Raw genomic sequence first — 22,026 nt, 5'->3', positions numbered from 1 at the left:
TTTAGTGTGCTAGACTTATAAATATGCAATTATTTTTTTTAATTATGGTAAATAGGGAAGTAAACTGCAGCCATTCTGCAGTGGGATATTTTTAAGTGGGCAACCCAAGGACAGTCAAAGGAAGACATTTTATGTAACTTGGGGCAAAAAACTGATTCACTGGAACTTGGTAAACAGCTGAAATCAAAACGAGTAGTTCTTGCAGCCAATGTTACAAAACACATGACACTAAGGATTTAAGATCTTGTGATTTCTTTTCCAACTCTAGATAGGGAGCAAAGAATCCTCTGTTAGACCCCATTTGGTTGTCTCAATGCCTCGAGTGGTATAAAAGCCCTAAAAATATCTATTCACTTTAGCACTTACCCCATTTTGCCATTTTTGTTGCCATACTGTGTGTGTGTATATATATATATATAAAAAATAACTAAATGCAATTTTATCATGTAAAGATGTATTACCCAGGTATAACTTTGTTTAACATAAGCAGTTTGTATATTGTTTACATTTTGAGAGGTAGCATTATGTTAAAAATGCTAATTTTGTTTCTAGACAGTATTTTTTTGTTACTATAAGAGGTGAAGCTGCAAATATTTGATTTGTTTTTAAAAGGGACTTTTGCTTTTGTTTGTTTTTAATCTTGATACAGAATACCTTTATTCTCTCGAGTTCAAGTATTTAACTCCCCTCCCCCCTAATCCTGATTTTTTTTTTTTTTTTTTTTTTTACAACTGCCTGCAATAGCTTAATTTAGTTTCAGTCTGACTTTGTGTTCGAGGTTGCTGAATGTGGATATACTTCTGCCTGTAGCATGTGCCCTCCCAAATCACTTTACACTGAAGTGCATTGCAATTAAAACCATAGCTCATGTGGAAAAAGATGCAGTCTTCAGAGCTGTAGAATAAACTCTAATAGCAGGTCACTTAAGAGACTCCAGCCAAATGGCAGGAAAGTCTCTTTGCTAACATGCTATATCTTTTTCTAGAGAATGCTGGGGAAAAGGAAAAAAGCTAGGGTGGAGCGTCTGCTGGAAGTGAGAACATTCCCTAACTTTAGGAAAAATGCTCCTGCCCTGATTGATTTCTCTCTCTTGCTGCACTGGGCCTAACCCTACCTGGCCAGTCTCTGGTTTCTTTTGTGTACAGACCGATTGTCCTTGTCATACACCTACAAGAGCGGCAAGCAGGGGAGGTTATGGAATTCACTTCTCAAAGAAGACGTGTGTGTGTGTATGTATGATTCTGTTTCCTCCCTCACTATCAAATAATTTTTTCTACTTATCACTTAATACAGTGCCTCTAATGATGCCCTAGTTTTGATTGTAGTTGCTTTAGTTAATTATGAAGCTCTAGGGGGTGGGAGTGTACTTTAAAAAGGTCAACTGGTGTTTGACTTAATCCCAGAAGGGTCAAATGGCCTTGGAATTTTCAGCTGAAAATACTGGATAGGACCAAGGATGTTATGAAAATATTCAAGATGTTGCCATTTGTTTAAATATGAGATGGCATGCAATTTTCTTTATGTAAAACAATGCACTTTTGAGGTGGATACAGACTTTATAGCATGATGAAGGGCCTGCTCTTCCACTTCCAGGAAATCTAACTTGATTTAATTTTTACTGACAGTAAAAATTAAAAGTGTGTTTTAATAATGAGGGGTGCTTGCTATTTGCCTGTCTGGGCAAAGAATGACTGCTTTTCCTGCCAGTGGCTATCAGAACTGCCTTCAACTTCAACTGTTCTAAACCCAGTCAAACTAGAGGCATAAAATTGTAGTGTGACTAATTATGGAGAAAGTCTTTTGCTGGGTGATCTATATTCTGGCCTAAACCTATGAAGGACTCCCTATACTTACTGTGCAGAGGTGCCCCACTTGTTGCTGTAGAAAGGTTGGAGTGTTTTTAAACTTGAGGTGGTATAAACAAACATTTCAAAGCTCAAGGTGTGTGCGCTGAAACTTTGTTGCACCATCCTATAACTAATGATTCAAAACATTGTTACAATAATTTGAAAACATTGCAATACCCTCCCCTCCTGCTTTTCAATGCACCATTTCCAACCTGCCTACCAGTTTCTGTCATCCATGATATTAGCCATGACTGACTTTCCTTGACATGTGTAATGAATTCTTGTGTAATAGCACCAGTAAAAGTAGGGGAAACCCAGCTTTTGGTCATCTATAATTAGAGTGGTTTAAGTTTACCACTCAAATCTTGTGCTGTTCTTTGTTTAGATGTATGATACTAAATGCAATTGGATTGAGCTGTGTTAAATGAGCCTATTACGCACAGGTCAGGGGTGGGGGCTAATCAGTGCAACTGAAAAAATGTGAATAAATTAAATCTAAAACTAAGAAAAATGGAGCATTCTAGATTTTCACGGCTGTTTCAGTTTTTTTAAATAGGAATCAAGTCCTCTGTGCTTGTCTGTTTGCTAGGAGCAATTTGAGAAACTTACTGTTTTGAAATGCATGCATGTTACAAGATGAGTCTCAGCCAGAAAAAAATAAAATTAAAAGTTTGTGTACATCATTGTCTAATAAGTTCTGATCTTCCTGGTGTGCCTGTTTTTACTGTAGCCAAGCTGTGCAAAATCAGATTCCTATCCTCTGCCACAATTCCACATACAGTTTTACAGGTATAATCCCAGTTAAAAAAGTAAATAGTGTTTTCTTCTGAGCAGGCCCCTACTTGCTGTTTTGTAAGACTCTCACTTTGAATGTATGCACAGCTGGCAAATGGGACATGAAACTAACACTGCTGCCTACCTAAAAAGCAACAGTTTCAGCAGTTTACCACTACTCTTAGTATTCTCCAGCTTGGATGATAGCGAACTCTGTTCCAACCATATAGTTAAAAACCAAGCCACCTCATTGTGGTGAGGGGTATTGCAGAGTGAATAAATCCAGATTCTCCTGTTATGTAGTTAAGTGTACTTAAGCCTGCATTCTCTACCTATAGTGTATTGACTCAAGAACAAGCAAGCCCCATACAATAATGGAGAGAGTTTATTTAAAAAATTCAAAACAGCCTGGCATGTGAAACAAGCACAAACTTCGGAGGCTAGTCCATGCGTGCTTTCAGTGTCCTGGTGGTGATCTTGTCTTTTTCACTGCAAAAGAAAGGAGAGAAACTACCACTTCATCCTTCCAAAAATGAGGTGGAATGTTTCTATGTAATGCAGTAATTCATCAACACCCCCCTCTGATCAATTCTAAATTTCAGGAAATGTTCTGGGCATTAAGGGGTGAGAACCCTATTGATCTGGAGAAAACTGGAGCCCTTTCCCGCTGTTTCACACAGCCCAGGCAGCTCTGCAGTTATCTATAGAACAAACTACTGGTTGATAGCACCAATTATTGCCTTCCAGTGTAATACCTCATCTCTGCTCATACTCCCAAAAAGAGTTTAATGTGTTGACACCCTGACTCTTGTCTGAGGGATAAGAATGGTTCGGAAGGGTGATGGGAAGCTGGCACCCAGGGAGCTTGAAGGGAGACAGAGGGATGCAGTGAGCTTGGCCTACAGCTGCTACAACATAGATTTTAAGGTCAAAAGGCATCATCGTGATCATCTAATCTGACCTCCTGCACATTGCATGCCCCAGTACCTCACCCACTCCTGTAACAGACCTTAACCTCTGCTTGAGGACTTCAGTAACTCAGATCATGATTTAAAGACTTCAAGTTACAGACACTCTGCCATTTGCAGTAGTTTAAAGCTGCAAGTGACCCAAGCCCTATGCTGTGGAGGAAGGCAAAATCCCAAGGGTGTCTGCCAATCTTACCTGGGGGGAAATTCCATCCTGACCCCAACTATGGTGGTCAATTAGACTCTGAGCATGTGCAATGCCCTAGTTTTAGAGGTCTCCCTACTTATCGGAGACCATGTAGATTGGCTGCTAGATGTTAATGAATAAATGGCTTCCCAGCACTAACACCTGTGCAGAGAGACGGGTTTGAAATAGGTCACTGACACTTCATTCTCCTCCAGAACCTGCAGGGGTGAGCCTGAGCCACATCTCCCACTGCAGTTTCAGATGGAGCTCTAAACAAGTCCCTCCCTTCATTCGCTGCTTAACAAAACTAGTTTTATTTCCTAACACAATGGCTGGGACACTGCTGAGGACGCAGTAGGGAGACACTACCGAACATAAGGGTTGGCTGACCCAGCAAGAAGGCAGCTTTTAGTCCTGCGTGGAAATCTTGTCTATCATTTCATCTCAGTGTGAAGTAGTAGCACTTCCTGGGTGCAAATAATCATGACTGAAGGAGGGAATGCTGCTAACAGCAGCTATACTAAACTCTTAATTTATCATCAGTGGTGCTGCTGCAGCAAGGTAGGTTAGCAATCCTGGGAAATGTAAAGATCTAGTGTAGACAAGACGTCACTAAAGAATGGCAGAGGTCAGGCGTGGTAGTTGTTCCTTGACTGACTTAAGACTCTGTGTTTAACTCTGCCACTTCTCTCCATGGGAAAGAGACTGTGAGAGCTGTACTTACATGATATGCACTACCACACCCATGCCAGACACCGCATCTCTGTCCACTGCATTCAGCATAGCCTGCGAGATAGTTTCAAAGAGGTGGTCTGGCTCCTGAAAAAAGAGGAAAGGAAACTCTTAGTTGGCTTCTATAGCTGAGGTACTAGGGGTTGGGGCAGTTCACCGAACTAACAATCTGACCCTCTCCATGCCCAAGAGAAACTTGACTCGGGATCTCGCAAAGTTCTGCCAGAACTTACCCTAAAACTTTTACCATTGTCCATCGGGGGGAGGGTTAGGGCACTGGCCCAGCACATGGGAGACCCAGTTTCTATTCTTCACTCAACTGTGGACAAGTCACTTAGCCTCCCTGTGCCTTAGTTCCCTCTATGTTAAAATAATGCTTCCCTAGCTCACAGGTGTTTGTGAACATAAATACGTTAAAGTTTATAGAGGGGTTTTCATCAGTAGTCTCAAAGCACTTCACAAGGTAGAGGCATTATTCTATAACAGGCGTAGTCTGAATTCCCTGTGTCCAATTTAACAGCAAAGGATTCCAAAAAATCCAAGAATCACTTGGAAGTTAAACCACTAGACAGATCTTGCCACCTCCCCACTCACCATGTCAGGCTCCCAGAGAGACTCACACATGCCATACATCTGCTCTGAGCAGGTGCCACTGACAACAAAGTCATCTGTTATCATGGGACAACCGATCAGGTCCAGAGAGCAGATGAAAGGTTCATAAGTTACGGGGTCCAGTCCAGCAATAACTGGCTCTGTGTAATAGGGTCCAAACCTGTGAACAGCAAGGCAAATGTTAGAACAGCCTAAGGAGGCATAAATTTGAAGTAACAGCAGAATTCTAACTCAGTAGGTATTTAAGGAAAGTGTTTATTCCATCTCAGGTGTTTGTAGGAGTCTTTCAAATTAGTTTGGAATTACCCAATTACTGTGTTAGTACCTCCTAACTGTGAATGGACTTTTATTTCAGTGACAAAAAGACACACTGAAATAATCTGCTTCCCCATTGAAGTCAAAGTTTCAAAAACTGTTTACGATTTCCAGATTCTGGTGTTTAGGCAAATCATTACTTGTAGGAACAAACAGTTTTGATCTGGGTTCAGGAAAAAGTAAGTGGTCCTTATATTTCAAAAGCAGGTGTCCTCTGCATCCATGAGCACATAACCAGCATGTTTTGATGTTTTAAGTGGTGGGGGAAAATCTTTAGATCCCACTGGCCTGCCTCCAAACAGCCTTCAGCAATAGAAATGTGGTACAATTGGAACCGAGTGTTATTTATAAATATCTTACATTTGTTCTATTGGGGGTGATCTAGAAGAGAATTCCAGGTCATTTCAGCACATTAGAGAATTTGCCTAACTCAGAATGCCTGATCTACGAATCAGAGTTTACTTAAGTTAACTCCCTGACAATCGCCTTTCGCATAGAATATTATCAGGAACACTTTGATTCAAGATAGCAGCTTCCTGTTTATTAATTGTCACTCAGTGTGCAACTCTTCTTTGTGATAGTAAGAATCTAGAAACCACCGAGCTTTCCTTAAACATTGGACCCAAACTGAAGCCAATTCCAGGGGCACAATTTCATTCCAAAAACTCTTCCCCTCTATGCTGTTAACTATCCATCTCTCTAGTGAATGCTTCAGTTACCTAGCTCTTAAGTCTTCGGTGTACGACACCCATACAATAGTTATGTTCATTAATGGAGGCATTACTGATAACTGGTACTGCCGAAGATGGCTTAGTCCTGTCTACACATGTAGTAAAACTATGTTCAGCACCATTTCAGAAACTGGCGGAACTGTATGGTTTATTCACTGTCTGAGTCCATCTATACGTGGAGTTCAGCAGTGTTCATCTCCAGTTCAGCTACCACAGTCAACGTAGGTAAATTGTCTTTGCCGACACTAGGAAAATTAACATGCCTCTTGACTCCTCTCGAGTCGTAATTTAACTCGATTAACCATGCCCTGATTTCAGTGATATCTGTGGAACGGCTCAGCTGTTTGATATTTACCGTTTCTCATAGAGTAGGTTGGCCACCATACTCATGAGAGTTTGGGGCTTGATCTGTCTGCCTTCCTTCAGTTCATAGAGATTCAGCCTGAACTTCAGCCGCTGGGCACTGCAGATGAGATCAGAATCCGTATTAAAATCACATGCATCAAGACCTCTTCCACCCTCCCAATGGCTAATACTTGCTACTAGAGATTAACATCTGATGGACACATGACGCAGACATGTATTTAGAATGCGTGCACATATGTATTTCAAATGTGGACATCTGGTTCTCACTTGCCATGTGCTCTTAAGAAATCAGACACAGCTTTGATTTAGGAACACAGTGGATTTTTTTTTTTTTTCTAAGCAGGGCACAATTAGCCAACAACCAATGTTGCTAGTCTTTGGCACTGTGGAGAAAGCATGTTTTCAAAGACTTTTGGGATGGTTCAAGAATAACCCCAACAGGACTGACTGGAGTGGGGTTCAGAGAAGATAAGTCTTGGTATTGAGGCAGCCCATACCTGGATGAATAGACAAAGATACTACCTAAACATCTGTGTGTAACATATGCTGTGTCTTTATAGATGTACAACAAACTCCCTTCCTACAGGCCAGGAATATCAAGTGTTCACAAGAGAAGATTCCACTTACACTGTCTGCACATCTGTGGCAAGCCCAGCCAGGCCGATATATAGTCTATCTCCCATAGGGAAAATCTTCTGAAAGTCTGTGGTCACCATCTGAGCCTGAATTCCAAACCGTCTGTCCGATGCAATGGCCACACAGTTTTTCCCCTTCATGGCCATTACAGCCCCTCCATTATAGGACATAATAGACTATCAAAGAAAAAAAAAGAAAGATAATTTTAGGCTTTAGTGGACATTTATAGTACACTCATTAATTATACTACAAGAACTAGCACCAATAGAGCCATGACACACAGATCAGATAACACGGCTGGAAGGGACCCCTTGAATCAGTTACACACTATTACACTGCATTTGCTTAGGTCTGTCTTGTACAGTCTGTGCTAAATCTTTAATCGTTTGGTCAAGTAAATTCTAGAAATACCTGCAGGTCCTCCCAGAGCAAAGTTAGCCATTATCTAGCTGGCCTCACTGCTACAGAAAAGCGTCAAGTATCTCATTTCCTTTAACCAATGCCAGTTATACTGATCATAAATAATTAATTCCTCTTTTGAAGTCATTTTCTCGCCGGCACAGTATTTTAACCATAATATTAGGTTCTCCAATTTTGAATTCTTATTTTCTACTGCAATAAGGCTTACTGCAGGACCAACTTAATTGCCTGATCACCTCCTGCACATGCTGTATGCACTTTCTACGTATAAACAGGATCTTCCTGAGACTGAATCTGTGGCTATAAAGGAAGCTTCATGTCCGGGACCACAGATAAGCTCTCCTCACCATTCGGAATAAACTCCGAGGGCAAAGCCCTTCTCTCCTGCTCCCCCTCTCTAAAACATTCTGTTGCATGCAAGGCCTAATTCTCCTTGATGACACTGCAGATTGTGTTGTATCCAGCAGACCTAGTCTGCTGTCCATCGGATTAACAGAGAAGCTGATCAAATGTATAAAGTCCACAATTAAGACACTATTCCCAGTAGAGCTATACACAGAACTTCTCTGGTTTACAGTTAATTTCACACTTAAATTCTGTTAGTAAATCTCCCTCCATGAATTGAGTAGTAGCAGTAATTAATAAATAAATACCAGCAGCATCTTTTCTAGATCACTTTTCATCAATAAAGCACTTTACAAAAGTGGTAAGTAAGTATCATTATTTCCATTTTCAACAAAAAAAACTTCCCCAGCAGACTTAATATTGGCTTATTAAAGCACTATTTTAAGCAATCCATCTAATGCAGGGGTTCTCAAACTGTGGGGCAGGACCCTTTTTAAATGGGGTCACCAAGGCTGTGTTGGCCTTGGGCCCCAGCAAGTCTGAAGTCCAAGCCCTACCACCCAAGGCAGAAACCCTTGGGCTTCAGCTTTGTCGGGCAGGCTCCGTCTTCGGTCCCCCGTCCTGGGGTTGTGTAGTAATTTTTTTTTGTCAGAAGGGGATCAGGATGCAATGAAGTTTGAGAACCACTGATCTAATGTAACAAAGCATAAAACTCTCTGGTGCTTTGGGGCCAACCATCACAATCGAAACAGCATCAATGAAAAAGTTTAAGTATTCTCCTAACTGAGGACATGCAGTAGGAAGACGGGAGACAGTTATTGGTGTGTAACAAAACACAGCGGCCTGAACTTCACTGTGCTATGCGCTCTGTGAACACAGAATAAGAGGCAGTCCCCTGCCCCCAAAGACCAGTCCTCGGTATAAGCAAACACAGCCCTATTGTAGCAGAAAGTAACAAGTGCTGCAGGGTTCTACACACTAGTTTTGCTGTAGCACCATCCAGCCAAGAATCTCAATGCAATTTACAAACAGCAGGCCCCTCCGTCACCTGCTGAGCACTGAGCAGGGAAGCATCCTCTCCACCTAAAAAGGGGTAAAGCGACGTGCCCAAGGGCCAAGACAGAAAAAGAACCCAGGGCTCCCGGATCACAGCTCATATCGCTGGGCCACTAAACACCCCAGGGGGGGCCACCATCCCCAAGCAGCCACTAGGGGCTCGTCCTCCCCCACACCCAGACAGGGCCACCACCTAGATCTTCACCCCACCTCGCCAGGCCAGCCCCGTCCCCAAAGCCCCCCAGCCTCCCTCCCAGCAGGGGATGCCCAGACCTCCCCGGCTTCCAATCCTAGGTGTCCCTGCCCGCCTCGGGTCCCCCCAGACTCCAGCCCCGGGTCCCCCACCCCCCCAGACTCCAGCCCCCCCCCCAGACTCCAGCCCCGGGTCCCCCCGCCCCCCAAGCCCCCCCCAGACTCCAGCCCCCCCCCCAGACTCCAGCCCCGGGTCCCCCACCCCCCCAGACTCCAGCCCCCCCCCCCAGACTCCAGCCCCGGGTCCCCCCGCCCCCCAAGCCCCCCCCAGACTCCAGCCCCCCCCCCAGACTCCAGCCCCGGGTCCCCCCGCCCCCCAAGCCCCCCCCCCAGACTCCAGCCCCGGGTCCCCCACCCCCCCAGACTCCAGCCCCCCCCCCCAGACTCCAGCCCCGGGTCCCCCCGCCCCCCAAGCCCCCCCCAGACTCCAGCCCCGGGTCCCCCCGCCCCCCAAGCCCCCCCCAGACTCCAGCCCCGGGTCCCCCCGCCCCCCAAGCCCCCCCCAGACTCCAGCCCCGGGTCCCCCCGCCCCCCAAGCCCCCCCCAGACTCCAGCCCCCAAGACTCGGGTCCCGGCCCCCCAGGCCTCACCATGGCGCCGGTTGACGAGACCACCACCACCAGCAACGATTCTCCCCCACCGCCGGCTCCTTCCTGGCTGCCGCGCTGCGCACCCGAACCCGCTACCGCTCCGAGACACGCCTCCCTCTCTTCCCATTGGCGAGCAGCGCCAGCCCCCGGGCCCGCTGCCTGTTGGAATTGGCGGACCTGCGCCGTCAGTCACGGGGCGGGGCGGGGCCAGGCCTGGGGTTCAGGTTAAGGTTGGTTGAGACGAGAAGAGCCAGGGGCGGTGGGAAAGCGAGAAAATGAAGAGTCATAGCGAGCGGCGCCCGCTGGGGCACGATGGGATCGTGGCGGACTCGGCTGAGCCGGCAAGGGCGGGCGCATGCGCAGCTGGCTGCATGCATGGAAGGGTGCATGGCTGCATTGCACGTGTATGTGGCGCGCCACATCTGGCTGGCTGCATGCACTGGTGCTTGCGCATCAGACTGGGCAAGTCACAGGCTGGCCAACCGCAAATGCTCAAAAATCACGAGGCAGCCCCATTTCCTCCCCACCCCCCCAAAAAAAAGATGGACTTAAAAATCATGAGATTTTTAACATGCTATGCAGGGTTCCTTTCCTTTGCCTTCAGGGGTCTCCGCTTTTGAGGTGCGTTCGCTTCACCTTTTCAAGCTTGTCTCTGCAACTGTAAGGGCTGGATATTTACTTTGCTTTCAAATAAAAGCTGAGATTCTCACATAACCCACTCAACTCCAGGAGCTGGCGATTGAAGAAAAACTCTAAAATTCACGAGACTCACAATAAAATCATGTTTCAGAGGGTAGCCGTGTTAGTCTGTATCAGCAACCCCCATTTTTTCATGTTCTCTGTGTATGTATATCTTCCTACTGTATTTTCCACTCTGTGCGTCTGATGAAGTGGTTTTTAGCCCACGAAAGCTGATGCTCAAATAAATTTGTTAGTCTCTAAGATGCCACAAGTACTCGGTTTTTTTAATAAAATCATGAGTTGTGAACGCTGCATTTACAAAAAGAACAGGAGGACTTGTGGCACCTTAGAGACTAACAAATTTAGTAGAGCATAAACTTTCGTGGACTACAGCCCACTTCTTCGGATGCATTCGCTGCCTGTACGATGCAGTGTAGCTGGCTATGCAGCTGGCTAACTATGTGCATTGTTTGCTGCTGACTGCTTCATATATTGCTGTATGATTGGCAGGATAGAGGTCAGGTCCTCTTATAGCTGGAGGTTGCATAAAGAATCCAGAATTATCTGAGAGAGATTTCACATAGTCTGCTAAAATGAAAGGCCAGGCCCCAAAGAATTACACTGGGATAACTGTAAGAAGGGAGACAGATAAACAACACCCAAACCTTTACAGCCAGAGATCTACAGTTATATGGGTTCCATTGGGTTGTACAAACAAATTCAATTAGCTACTAAAATAAACATTTAATATAAATGCAGAAGCAAGAGAAAAGGAGTCTCTGGATAAATACAGGTGTCTTTCTATGGCTATTTATTATTTAGGTGACAAATAAGCATATTTTTCTTCACTTGGACTTGATCCTGGAGACCTTCCTCAATCAATATTCCCCTTGAAGGCTGGGCCTGGGAATATATTCAACCCTTGATGGTACGTTCTTATCTTTCAACTATGTGATTTTGTTAACAGCATTCAAAGTGAAGGGGCGATGGGGAAGGCTTCTCTGTCTCTGATGCAGTTTATACCCTTCTCCACATTTTTGGATTCTACTAAATCTACCTTTTCCAAGGTGTCTTTTGCCTCTTGCCTCTTCTGATGAGCAAAGTAGCTGCCTTTGGGATGCACCAGATTATTTTAAACAGTAAGTATTTTTTTAAAAGAAAGAAGGAAAGCAGATTTCACAGAAGGAGTCCCTAAGATCCTCCTAAAAAGATATTGGCCCAGATCCTCAAGGTATTTAGGTCAGTGACTAACTCCTATTGACTTCAACATGATGAGCATTAGGCACCCAAATTGCTTTGAGGATCTGGGCCTTTAACCTCACTCTGTGCATCATTTACTTCAAAGGCTGTTTGGATTCGCAAGGGGTTTGGAATACGGTTTATTTGGTGACCTTGAAATACAGTGAATTAGATGGGGGTAACATTGAGCCAGAACTTCCATACCTCTCTAGGATCCAGATTTTCTCTGGATCCACAACTTCACAGCATCTTTGGAAACTTATTAGTGATAACTTCTCCAGCTGCTCCTGCACCTCATATTTCATGTACCTATGCTGGTTCACACCACCTTTTGAGCCTGCTGCTGTGGGAACACTTGGAAACATTTGAGTTGGAGCTTTTGTTTAAAAAAAGAGACTCTTGTTACTATTGAAGTGTGACATGGAGCTACAGAGAGCAGCTTTGTTGGAGACTAAACAGAAAACACTATTTCTGACCCTATGTTTCCTTTTCATGTCAGCATCTATTAAACTGCGGGCAAAATGTGCGGGTTTTAAAACATTTCTCATGTAGAATTTCCCCTCTCCCTCTCTCGCCTCTGGCATTTCCTTTCAATGTTGCAAGCAGCAGAGCTAGTGGGTTGAATTCCTGCTATTCCAACACTAACTCTCTGTGGCTTTATGCAAGTAACTTGGGGGCACACTTTCAAAAGAGCTTAGCTCCCCTGAAGGATACGTCTACATTTGAGCAGGGAGGTGTGATTTCCAAGTCATCTAGATGTACCTGCACTAGTTCTGCTCCAGCTAGCACCTAAAAATAGCATTGTACTCATGGGAGTATGGGTGGCAGTTTGGCCTAGCTGCTCCGAGTACGTACCCAAGGCGTTGGGCAGGATTGTACTGGGCGCAGCTCTGCTCGAGGTACTGTGAGTACATCTCTGTGAGCTGGGAACTGCACCTCACAGCTCAGAGGTAGATGTAGCTTTAGACGCCCAGATAAATGGTCAGATTTTCACAAGTGTTCAGATCCTGTTTAGGCACCTAACAGAAGTGGCTGGATTTGCACAAATGCTCAGTGCTCTGCAGCTCCCAGTGAGACCAGGGAGAGGTACCGCGTGCTGAACGTGAGTGCACATGCAGCTGTCTCATCCAGGTGCCTGAACAGGATCCGCACATGTTCGAGAATCCGTCCCTTGCTCCTTCTCGCTTCTCCCATCTGTAAAACCCGAATCCTTCCTGCACATCAGATGTAACTTAAGGGCACAAACTAGACTTTACCATGCCTGTCCATCGTGCTTCTTGCCGGAATGGCTACTTTGTTGTGTCCCGATAATGCACTGCTTTTTGTCTGCACCTGTCCAGCTTGGGTAGCCCTCCTGGCAGTTAAAACACCTAGTGGCATCACTCCTGGGGACATTGGAACAAACAAACCTTCCCACCATGTCAAGGTGCAGCCTTCCGGGAAGGATCTGTAAACCAGGGGTAATCATAACAACCCATCTCACAAGGGGGTGTGAGTGTTACTCAACCACAGGAAAGCTGGAAAGTTGCTAAATATAAGCAGTACTTCAGGAGCTTTCCTCAGCCCACAACCAGTGATGCTCATTATTTAACGCCAGCAAGGATAATCTCTGTACACCCTTCTACTTCCTGTTGTGTCGGAAGAGTCCTCAAGACTGTATTGATTTGGATTCTCACATGCCATGACAGCCCAGCGCTGTGGGAAGCAGGGGCCAAACAGAACACTTGGCCCCTCCAAACAATCTTTAAGGACCTACAAATTATTGTCAGCAAGGCCAAAGTATGTACAAAGTTACTCTATATTATGCAGTGAAACAGCAGCAGATTGGTGAGGCATCATCCTTTATATAAACGATAAATCGCAGCAAGTGATTTCCGTCAAGAAAAGCAGAAGGGTTCTTCCCCAACGAATCTGTCTTTCACCTAAAACGGGACGGATACTGCAGTCGGCATTGGGGTAGATTTTGTGGCTTGATCTAGGATTCATCGATGGAGGGAAGAAATTCCAGTAACGGTTTTAGGGGATGTGATTCTTAGCACTGAATCCAGATTCCCAGAGAGGGGGCTCGCGGAGCCGGTTTCATCATGCTGGGAATACCATTGATTTCACGCCACTTCCTTTGCATCTCTCGAGTGTGTCAATCAGTGTCTTAGATTCTCCAGGGTGCATCCGACGAAGTGGGGATTCACCCACGAAAGCTTATGCTCCAATACATCGGTTAGTCTATAAGGTGCCACAGGACTCTTGGTCGCTTTTTACAGATCCAGACTCACACGGCTCCCCTCTGATACTTGACAGCAAAATACAGATGCAGTAGCCAACTTTTCCTTTGTCAAAACTCTTCCAAAAATCCAAGATTTTTCCAGGGGGGTCTAACTAGCTCCGGGAAGGTTATTTGATTTTTCAAAGAGCAATATCCAGGGCCCCAAAAATACCCACTCACCCCCCCCCCCCAGTCATGGGATCCTGCACCAGACTGACCCTATAAGGCGTGGAATGCTTTATGTAGTTACACACATGGGCTCAGATGAAGGATTGTTTGCCTGGCTTCCTCCCCCGAACCTTATACCTGAGCTCTGGGTTATGTAGGTTGGATATTCGTCTTTCCACCACCGGGAGGCAGCAGCAGCAGTCCTTTCTCCCAAGCTCAAGAGACACTGCTGGGGTCTAAGGGGTTGGTTGTTGCCATGGCGTTTTGCCTATTGGATGGAACAGGGTTTTGTTTGCATCAAGGCTCTTCTTGTCCAGATGACATATGTTCACTCTGTCTGCTCCCCCCCCCCCCAAAGGCGAGATTGATTGATCAGCTCGCAGACACGAGGCGGTAATCAAGTCAAATACTGGAGGGGGTGGAGGGAAACCAAGGCGCGGCCTGGAGCAGTAAGGGAAACAGACAACCTTGCCAAACAAGGGGAGCGGAAAGGGACCTTCACTTTCCGTTGCATGAGCGGACCCGCAAAGAAAATACCAACCAACCCGTGCAATGATTGATGAGCGGTGCACTTAATAAATGTGTTAGTCTCTAAGGTGCCACAAGTCCTCCTGTTCTTTTTGCGGATACAGACTAACACGGCTGCTATTCTGAAACGGTGCAATTCAATGATTGCAATACAGATAGTCGGCTCTGCTGTGAAATGATACCCGAGAGGGGCTGGCTCCTGCCAGGTTCTGAACACTTTGCTCCCCCCCCCGCACCCCCTCTTCCAGCAAAGCACAGGCTTGATTTTAGGCTCGTCTCCAAGGCAAGTTTTGCTGGATTGGGGCCAGAGCACAGAGCTCTCTTGAGGATGGAGAGACCTGGCTGAATCGAAACGTAAAGAAAAGCGGAAAGGTTCTTCCCCAACGCATCTGTCTTTCACCTTGATTTAACGTAGCTCCCCCCTCGTTTATTAGCTGTCATTATTACTGTTTCATCCTTCTGTGTAAACCTTGCCCTGCATGCAAGATCCCGCACAACCGCTCAACACACAGATGTGCATCAAACGTGGGTTTGGTCAATTTCAGGCTGCTACTTCATACCATCGGAGGTAGGCATTTTTCGGTCATTGACATGTACAAGTGACTGTGTTTCATTTAAAGCCTGAACAAATGCATGCACCTTCTTGGGGAGGAAGTTTCCTACCCAGCTATGCTGATATGTCAATCAGACAAAAACGACAGTATTTTTTCTCCTAAACGAAGGGTTTTGTTTGTAAAGTGCAAAACTACCGCCGTGGGATAAATCTGACTTCTCTTTATAGACCTAGTCTGACAGAAAATATGGATGTAAGAACTGGGACCATTATCCAGCGATTTCATATAAAATCATTAATCTAGTCTATTTATCGATCCCCCATACACACTCATCTATCTATCTATCTATCTATCTACATACATACATAGCCCACTATCTATCTATCGATCTATCTATCTGTCTATCTATCTGTCTATCTCCATACATAGCCCACTATCTATCTATCGATCTATCGATCTATCTCCATACATAGCCCACTATCTATCGATTATCTATCTATCTATCTATCTACATACATAGCCCACTATCTATCTATCGATCTATCTGTCTATCTATCTGTCTATCTCCATACATAGCCCACTATCTATCTATCGATCTATCTGTCTATCTCCATACACAGCCCACTATCTAATCTAATCTATCTTTCTATCTATCTAGTTATAGAGCCTCTTGTTTTACCAGATCTGACTTTTTGGGTCAATATTTTTGGGGAGGATCGGGCTAGGTATACGAGAAGTCAGTTTTGTTAAACTATTTGATCAAATCGCTGGATAATGCACCTAGATCTTATATTCTTGACCTCCAGGGCTTTCCCCCGCCCCAATAGGTGGTGAAATTAGCATCATATTATTTTCTTTCACGATATTTATGCAGTGAATGTTTACCTCTCTAAATATCTAGTCTATCTAGTCTAAACGGGACGGATACTGCAGTCGGCATTGGGGTAGATTTTGTGGCTTGATCTAGGATTCATCGATGGAGGGAAGAAATTCCAGTAACGGTTTTAGGGGATGTGATTCTTAGCACTGAATCCAGATTCCCAGGGAGGGGGCTCGCGGAGCCGGTTTCATCATGCTGGGAATACCATTGATTTCACGCCACTTCCTTTGCATCTCTCGAGTGTGTCAATCAGTGTCTTAGATTCTCAAGGGTGCCCCGGCTATCAGGGAAGAAATGTGGTTTGTAATTATCCCCTGGGCCCGGAGCTGCGCGACTTGAACCCAAGAGAAGAACTCGGCATCTCTGATCTTTTGTGCCTTCGCTGGCAGCGGGGTGCGAAGGCTGGAAATGAGGCTGAGAAGCGGAGCGGCAGGACTGGCTGGAGCTCAGGTTCAAGGTTTTAGTGGGATTTTGCAGCAAACAAACTTCACGCAGGCGCGTAGGAGAGGGACACTCCGGAGTATCCGCGCCGTGTCTTTTATGAATGAATGGGAGCGCGAAGGGTTCGAACTGTCGCTTCCTTTAAAAAACAACCACCCGAGTTCCAGGTTCTAATTCTCACCAGAGGGTAAAAACAAGTGGAACAAATGTCCTCTGAGCGCCTTCTGCCTGGGAGGAGACCTGAGGCGAGAGGGGGCGGAAATGCAATGATATAATTTATGATTTGATATATTTAATTCAATCCTGTCCTTTCCGGGGGGGAATAGGGGGGGTGGAGAAAGGAGAGGACATTGAATTAAATGAACCAACAATGGTATTTATTTACTTTTTACAAGGCAGCTGAGAAAAGGGGAGTTTGCGCTCAAAGCCCCCAGAAAGTTCGGATGAGAGAAGATGGCAGAAAATACATTTCCAGGAGGGAAAAAAAAAGAGTGTCAAGCTAAAAATAGTCTTCATTTTAAAGAAGGAGTACTGGATAATGTCAGTGTCATTATCTCAGAAATTGATTGTGCCACAAAGGGACATAGCTAGATAGATAGATAGATAGTGGGGTGTGTATGGGGATAGATAGATAGATAGATAGATAGATAGATAGATAGATAGTGGGGTGTGTATGGGGATAGATAGATAGATAGATAGATAGATAGATAGATAGATAGTGGGGTGTGTATGGGGATAGATAGATAGATAGATAGTGGGGTGTGTATGGGGATAGATAGATAGATATGGGGTGTGTATGGGGATAGATAGATAGATAGATAGATAGATAGATAGATAGATAGATAGATATGGGGTGTATGGGGATAGATAGATAGATAGATATAGATATGGGGTGTATGGGAATAGATAGATAGATAGATAGATAGATATAGATATGGGGTGTATGGGGATAGATAGATAGATAGATATGGGGTGTATGGGGATAGATAGATAGATAGATAGATAGATAGATAGATAGATAGATAGATAGATAGATAGATATGGGGTGTATGGGGATAGATAGATAGATAGATAGATAGATAGATAGATAGATATGGGGTGTATGGGGATAGATAGATAGATAGATAGATAGATAGATAGATAGATATGGGGTGTATGGGGATAGATAGATAGATAGATAGATAGATAGATAGATAGATAGATAGATATGGGGTGTATGGGGATAGATAGATAGATAGATAGATAGATAGATAGATAGATAGATAGATAGATAGATAGATATGGGGTGTATGGGGATAGATAGATAGATAGATAGATAGATAGATAGATAGATAGATATGGGGTGTATGGGGATAGATAGATAGATAGATAGATAGATAGTGGGGGTGTATGGGGATAGATAGATAGATAGATAGATAGATAGATAGATAGATAGATAGATAGATAGATAGATAGATATGGGGTGTATGGGGATAGATAGATAGATAGATAGATAGATAGATAGATAGATAGATAGATATAGGGTGTATGGGGATAGATAGATAGATAGATAGATAGATAGTGGGGGGTGTATGGGGATAGATAGATAGATAGATAGATAGATAGATAGATAGATAGATAGATAGATATGGGGTGTATGGGGATAGATAGATAGATAGATAGATAGATAGATAGATAGATAGATAGATAGATAGATATGGGGTGTATGGGGATAGATAGATAGATAGATAGATAGATAGATAGATATGGGGTGTATGGGGATAGATAGATAGATAGATAGATAGATAGATAGATAGATAGATAGATAGATAGATAGATAGATAGAGTTAAAGGATTGGGAAATAGCAAATGCACAGCGAAAGAAAGGAACCCCAGCAAGAGAAATACATAAACCTAAACAAGACTCCGAGACAAATGAAGAGATGGGTGGGTATGTACAGACCACGCATGGGCCCTGATCCGAAGCCCAGTGAAACCAGTGGTAAGATTCCCCTTGACTTCAATGAGTTTTGGATCAAGCCCTTAGTAAAAATCAGCAGAGGTAGAGAGGAAAAGTGGCGGAGAGAGCGCAAACAAAGAAACGTGTCTATAGGAGGGAGGGGAGGGCAGATCAAAGGAAGCTGGATAACAGAAAAAAGTAAAGTCCCCGGGGGGAGAAATAGCAGATGATTTAACTCTACGTTGATAAACCCACCCTGTAAAAATAGGACTGACCCAGCCCTGAGCAGAGAAACAGGTCCAAAATAGTCCAGAACCTGGATACAACTCTCATTGGGCGCCTTAAAGAGCCCCGGATCGGGCCAATTGGATGCCCCTATATATGTCATGCCTGTGTGTGTTTGCATAGGGGTATGATTGGCGCTAGACACCCACGGATCCCTACACGGGCGAGGTGGGGTGGGGGCAGGGATGGCCGCAGAGTGGACAAAGAGAAGGACAACATAAGAAAGAGCAGCTAGGTCTAAGGGCCCGATCCTGCCGCCTGACCCCCCCCCCCCCGGGGGATCTCAATGGGAGTTTTGACTGAGCAAGGATTGGCAGGCTGAGTAGCTGTAGATAGGGGAAAGGGAGACGTGAGAGGCAGACAGGAGGCTGGGAGGATGATGGAAACAATGGGTGGGGGCGGTGGAGAGATGGTCAGGAACAGGGAAGACAAAGGGGAAATTCAAATGATCTCTGTTCCAACAGAATCCTATAGCACCAACAAGGTGTCTATCCCATAGGGTATGCAGGGTTCCGGGGATTATACCAAGATCACCTATGGGCAGAATGTCTGTATTACTGTGACCCTAGGGGCTATGAGGATCTCCTCCAGGACATTCATCTTTCTTTCTTCTTCTTTTTTTCTTTTGCTCCCCTCTGTTTCTTTCCTTTCTACGTATTTTTTCCTCTTTTATTTTCCCTTTCTTTCCTTTGCTCTCTCTGTCTTTCCTTGACTCCTCTCTGTTTGTGTGTGTACCTAAGTGGCTACTCCAAATATAACCTTAGGTCCTCATCCTGCAAACGACCCTACATGTGCTTTCAAATTTACTACAATGAAGCTCCTGAATCCTGGCAAGTATCAGGGGGTAGCTGTGTTAGTCTGTATCCACAAAAACAACAAGGAGTCTGGTGGCACCTTAAAGACTAACAGATTTATTTGGGCGTAAGCTTTCGTGGGTAAAAAAACTCATGCATCTGAAGAAGTGAGGTTTTTTACCCACAAAAGCTTACACCTGAATTCTGGCAGTCAAGTGTTTGCAGGATGGGGACCTTCACATTCAAAACCAAGGGTTAAAATCCCCTTCCATGTGAAAGCCTGCAGGCCTCTGCCATGGGAAAATAGTTGTCTTAAAAAAAAAAAAAAAAACTCCTTGGAAAACAAATGCACAATAATATGCATTTTAAAACAATAAGCCATAGACCACTGAGGGGATAAAAAAAATCCTTGTAAATGATGCTGCCGGATTTCTTTTAATGCACAAGTTAAAGAGAAATTTGCTTCTCTAAAGGATATTGGGTTTCTTTATCCTTCCCCCTCCCCCAGCTCTCCAGTGTTCTGTAGGAGACAGGATTAAATGTTTAATATAGAGGAGTGATGTTGTGCCAAACGGAAAAGGATCCATGTGTATAAAACTACCTCAAAATGCACAACAGATTAGGCATCTTGGTTTAAATGAAAACTTCAGGCTTGTTTATGTTCACACTGCTGAAAGGGACAACTCTCTTAAAGGGACAGGCCCCCCACATCTTTTCTTTTCTTTTCTTTTCTTTTCTTTTCTTTTCTTTTCTTTCTCAAAGCAGGTATGTAAAGTGTTTCCCACTTTAAAGTGTAGCTCCCAGACTGTAATCTAAAGGCCACAGTGTATCTGGGACTGGGAGGAAACCTCATACCTTAATGCAGTTCACTGAGAAGAGGAAAAGCATCAAACCCAGAAGCAGCTAGATGGAAATATTTTGTAAACCCAGACTTAAGCAGTCCCATTGTTCCTCTCTTTTGCATATTACTGGGCCTCTCTGTAGGAAAATATTCCATGCTGTAAACTGAAGAAATAAACAGACATTGTGATTCTCTTCCTGGGGAGTTGCTTTTCTCTTTGTTTTGTGAACAATATTTCATAGATCCTGAAGTCAGAAGGGACCATTCTGATAATCTAGTCTGACCTCTTGGATAACACAGAATTTCACTCATTAATTCCGACAATAGAATTAATTATGCCTTCTTGCTTTAAAATATTAGTTTTGGATTTTTAATAGCTTTATCTCTTCCTTCTTCCAAAACAACAGAGATTCCCCCTGAAAGGACATTGCTGTATTTCAGGCCCTTCATTAAAACACGAATCTTGCCCTATTAGTTTCAATCGTAAAAAACAAATCAAGTGAGGGCAGAGGTTGGTTTGTTTTAAACGGGCTTTAGGGGGAAAAAAGATGTTTTCAAAATAGGGCACTCAAATTAGATAAGGTTGGAAGTTCCGTAGCCTCTGCCCCTTTTTTCTTTTATTAGAACAGTTATTGCTTTCAGGTCTCTGATCATTTTATTTTTAATATCCTGCCACTCATATTTTCTTATTTTCTTCTTCTTTGCAGATGGAGATGCTTATTTTGAGGGAACCACATGTTTGTATTACACGCTAAATGGTCTCCAGAGGCCAGATTTCCAAGCACTCAACGCCTACAACCAGGGCCAGATTTTCCAAAGAGCTCAACTCCCAATCCTGCAAACACTTCAGGATGTGTGTAACATTACCCACATGCATGGTCCCATTGACGGCTGTGGGTCTTCCCCAGGCCCAATCTGGCGCACACGCTCCACTTTAATCCCAGCCGTAGACTTGCTGACATTACAGCAAAGCACAGGTGTAAATGCTGGCAGGATTGGCTCTAAATGGGAGCTGAGCTCATTAGAAAATCTGCCCCTGACTGTGGATTTTGGCCAATTTAGGCCCAGATTCAAAAAAGTCTTTAGGCACCTCTCTTCCACTGATTTCAAAGTTAAGAGCCTAAATATCTTTGTGGATCTCAGCCCTAACCCCTGTCTCCTAGCAGGCCTGAAAACAACTGCAGTTAGATTTTTTGGTGAAGTCCTCCCTCCCCCAATTTTGTTATTTCCTGGAGGGGGGGTGATCATAAATTCAGGGGGGTTGAACGTGGTAAAAGGAACCTGAACAGCAAGGCTAATCTCTGTGACAGCTTTTCCTTCCCTTCTCTGGTAAGGAAGGGGCACCCTTGATACTCTTAGGCACAGGAAGTGCCATTAATATTGACCAGAGTCACCTGGGACTAATCGCTGCTCAGAACTCCCCAGCTCCCCTCCTTTCCTGGGGGTATGATGGCAGCTAAAAGAAAACCATCTGCAGCCCCTCAAAAACTCTGCACCCACCAGCTTCCCAGCCCCCTCTGAAAATTGCATTTATCCATCTTCCTCCTTATAGCTTTTGGGGTTCAGGTCCCTACAAGAATTC

General features: G+C 44.4%; 1 protein-coding gene across 1 annotated transcript; it reads right to left on the bottom strand.

The window, feature by feature from the left end:
- Nucleotides 1–2,988: 2,988 nt before the first annotated feature.
- On the bottom strand, nt 2,989–9,932 carry PSMB3 (proteasome 20S subunit beta 3). Its single transcript, XM_054014338.1, has 6 exons — nt 9,832–9,932; nt 7,160–7,344; nt 6,522–6,629; nt 5,103–5,280; nt 4,501–4,595; nt 2,989–3,110 (listed from the first exon to the last, which is right to left on the bottom strand). Exons 1-6 carry the CDS (start codon nt 9,832–9,834, stop codon nt 3,062–3,064), a joined length of 618 nt encoding a protein of 205 aa, XP_053870313.1. The 5' UTR covers nt 9,835–9,932; the 3' UTR covers nt 2,989–3,061.
- Between the last annotated feature and the right edge of the window lie 12,094 nt (nt 9,933–22,026).

The sequence above is a fragment of the Malaclemys terrapin genome, chromosome 25 (genome assembly GCF_027887155.1).
Source record: "Malaclemys terrapin pileata isolate rMalTer1 chromosome 25, rMalTer1.hap1, whole genome shotgun sequence".
In the NCBI taxonomy this organism is placed as follows: domain Eukaryota; kingdom Metazoa; phylum Chordata; order Testudines; family Emydidae; genus Malaclemys; species Malaclemys terrapin.
The sequence above is the reverse complement of the archived record's forward strand: the minus strand, read 5'-3'. Positions and strand labels throughout refer to the sequence as shown.

Bases quoted from the DNA above. Each gene is read 5' to 3' on its own strand.
- PSMB3 (XM_054014338.1), bottom strand. The intron at 6,630-7,159 runs GTAAGTGGAATC...TCTCATCTGCAG, and splicing joins GCCACAGATGTGCAGACAGT to TGCCCAGCGGCTGAAGTTCA. The intron at 5,281-6,521 runs GTAAATATCAAA...TGCTGTTCACAG, and splicing joins AACCTACTCTATGAGAAACG to GTTTGGACCCTATTACACAG.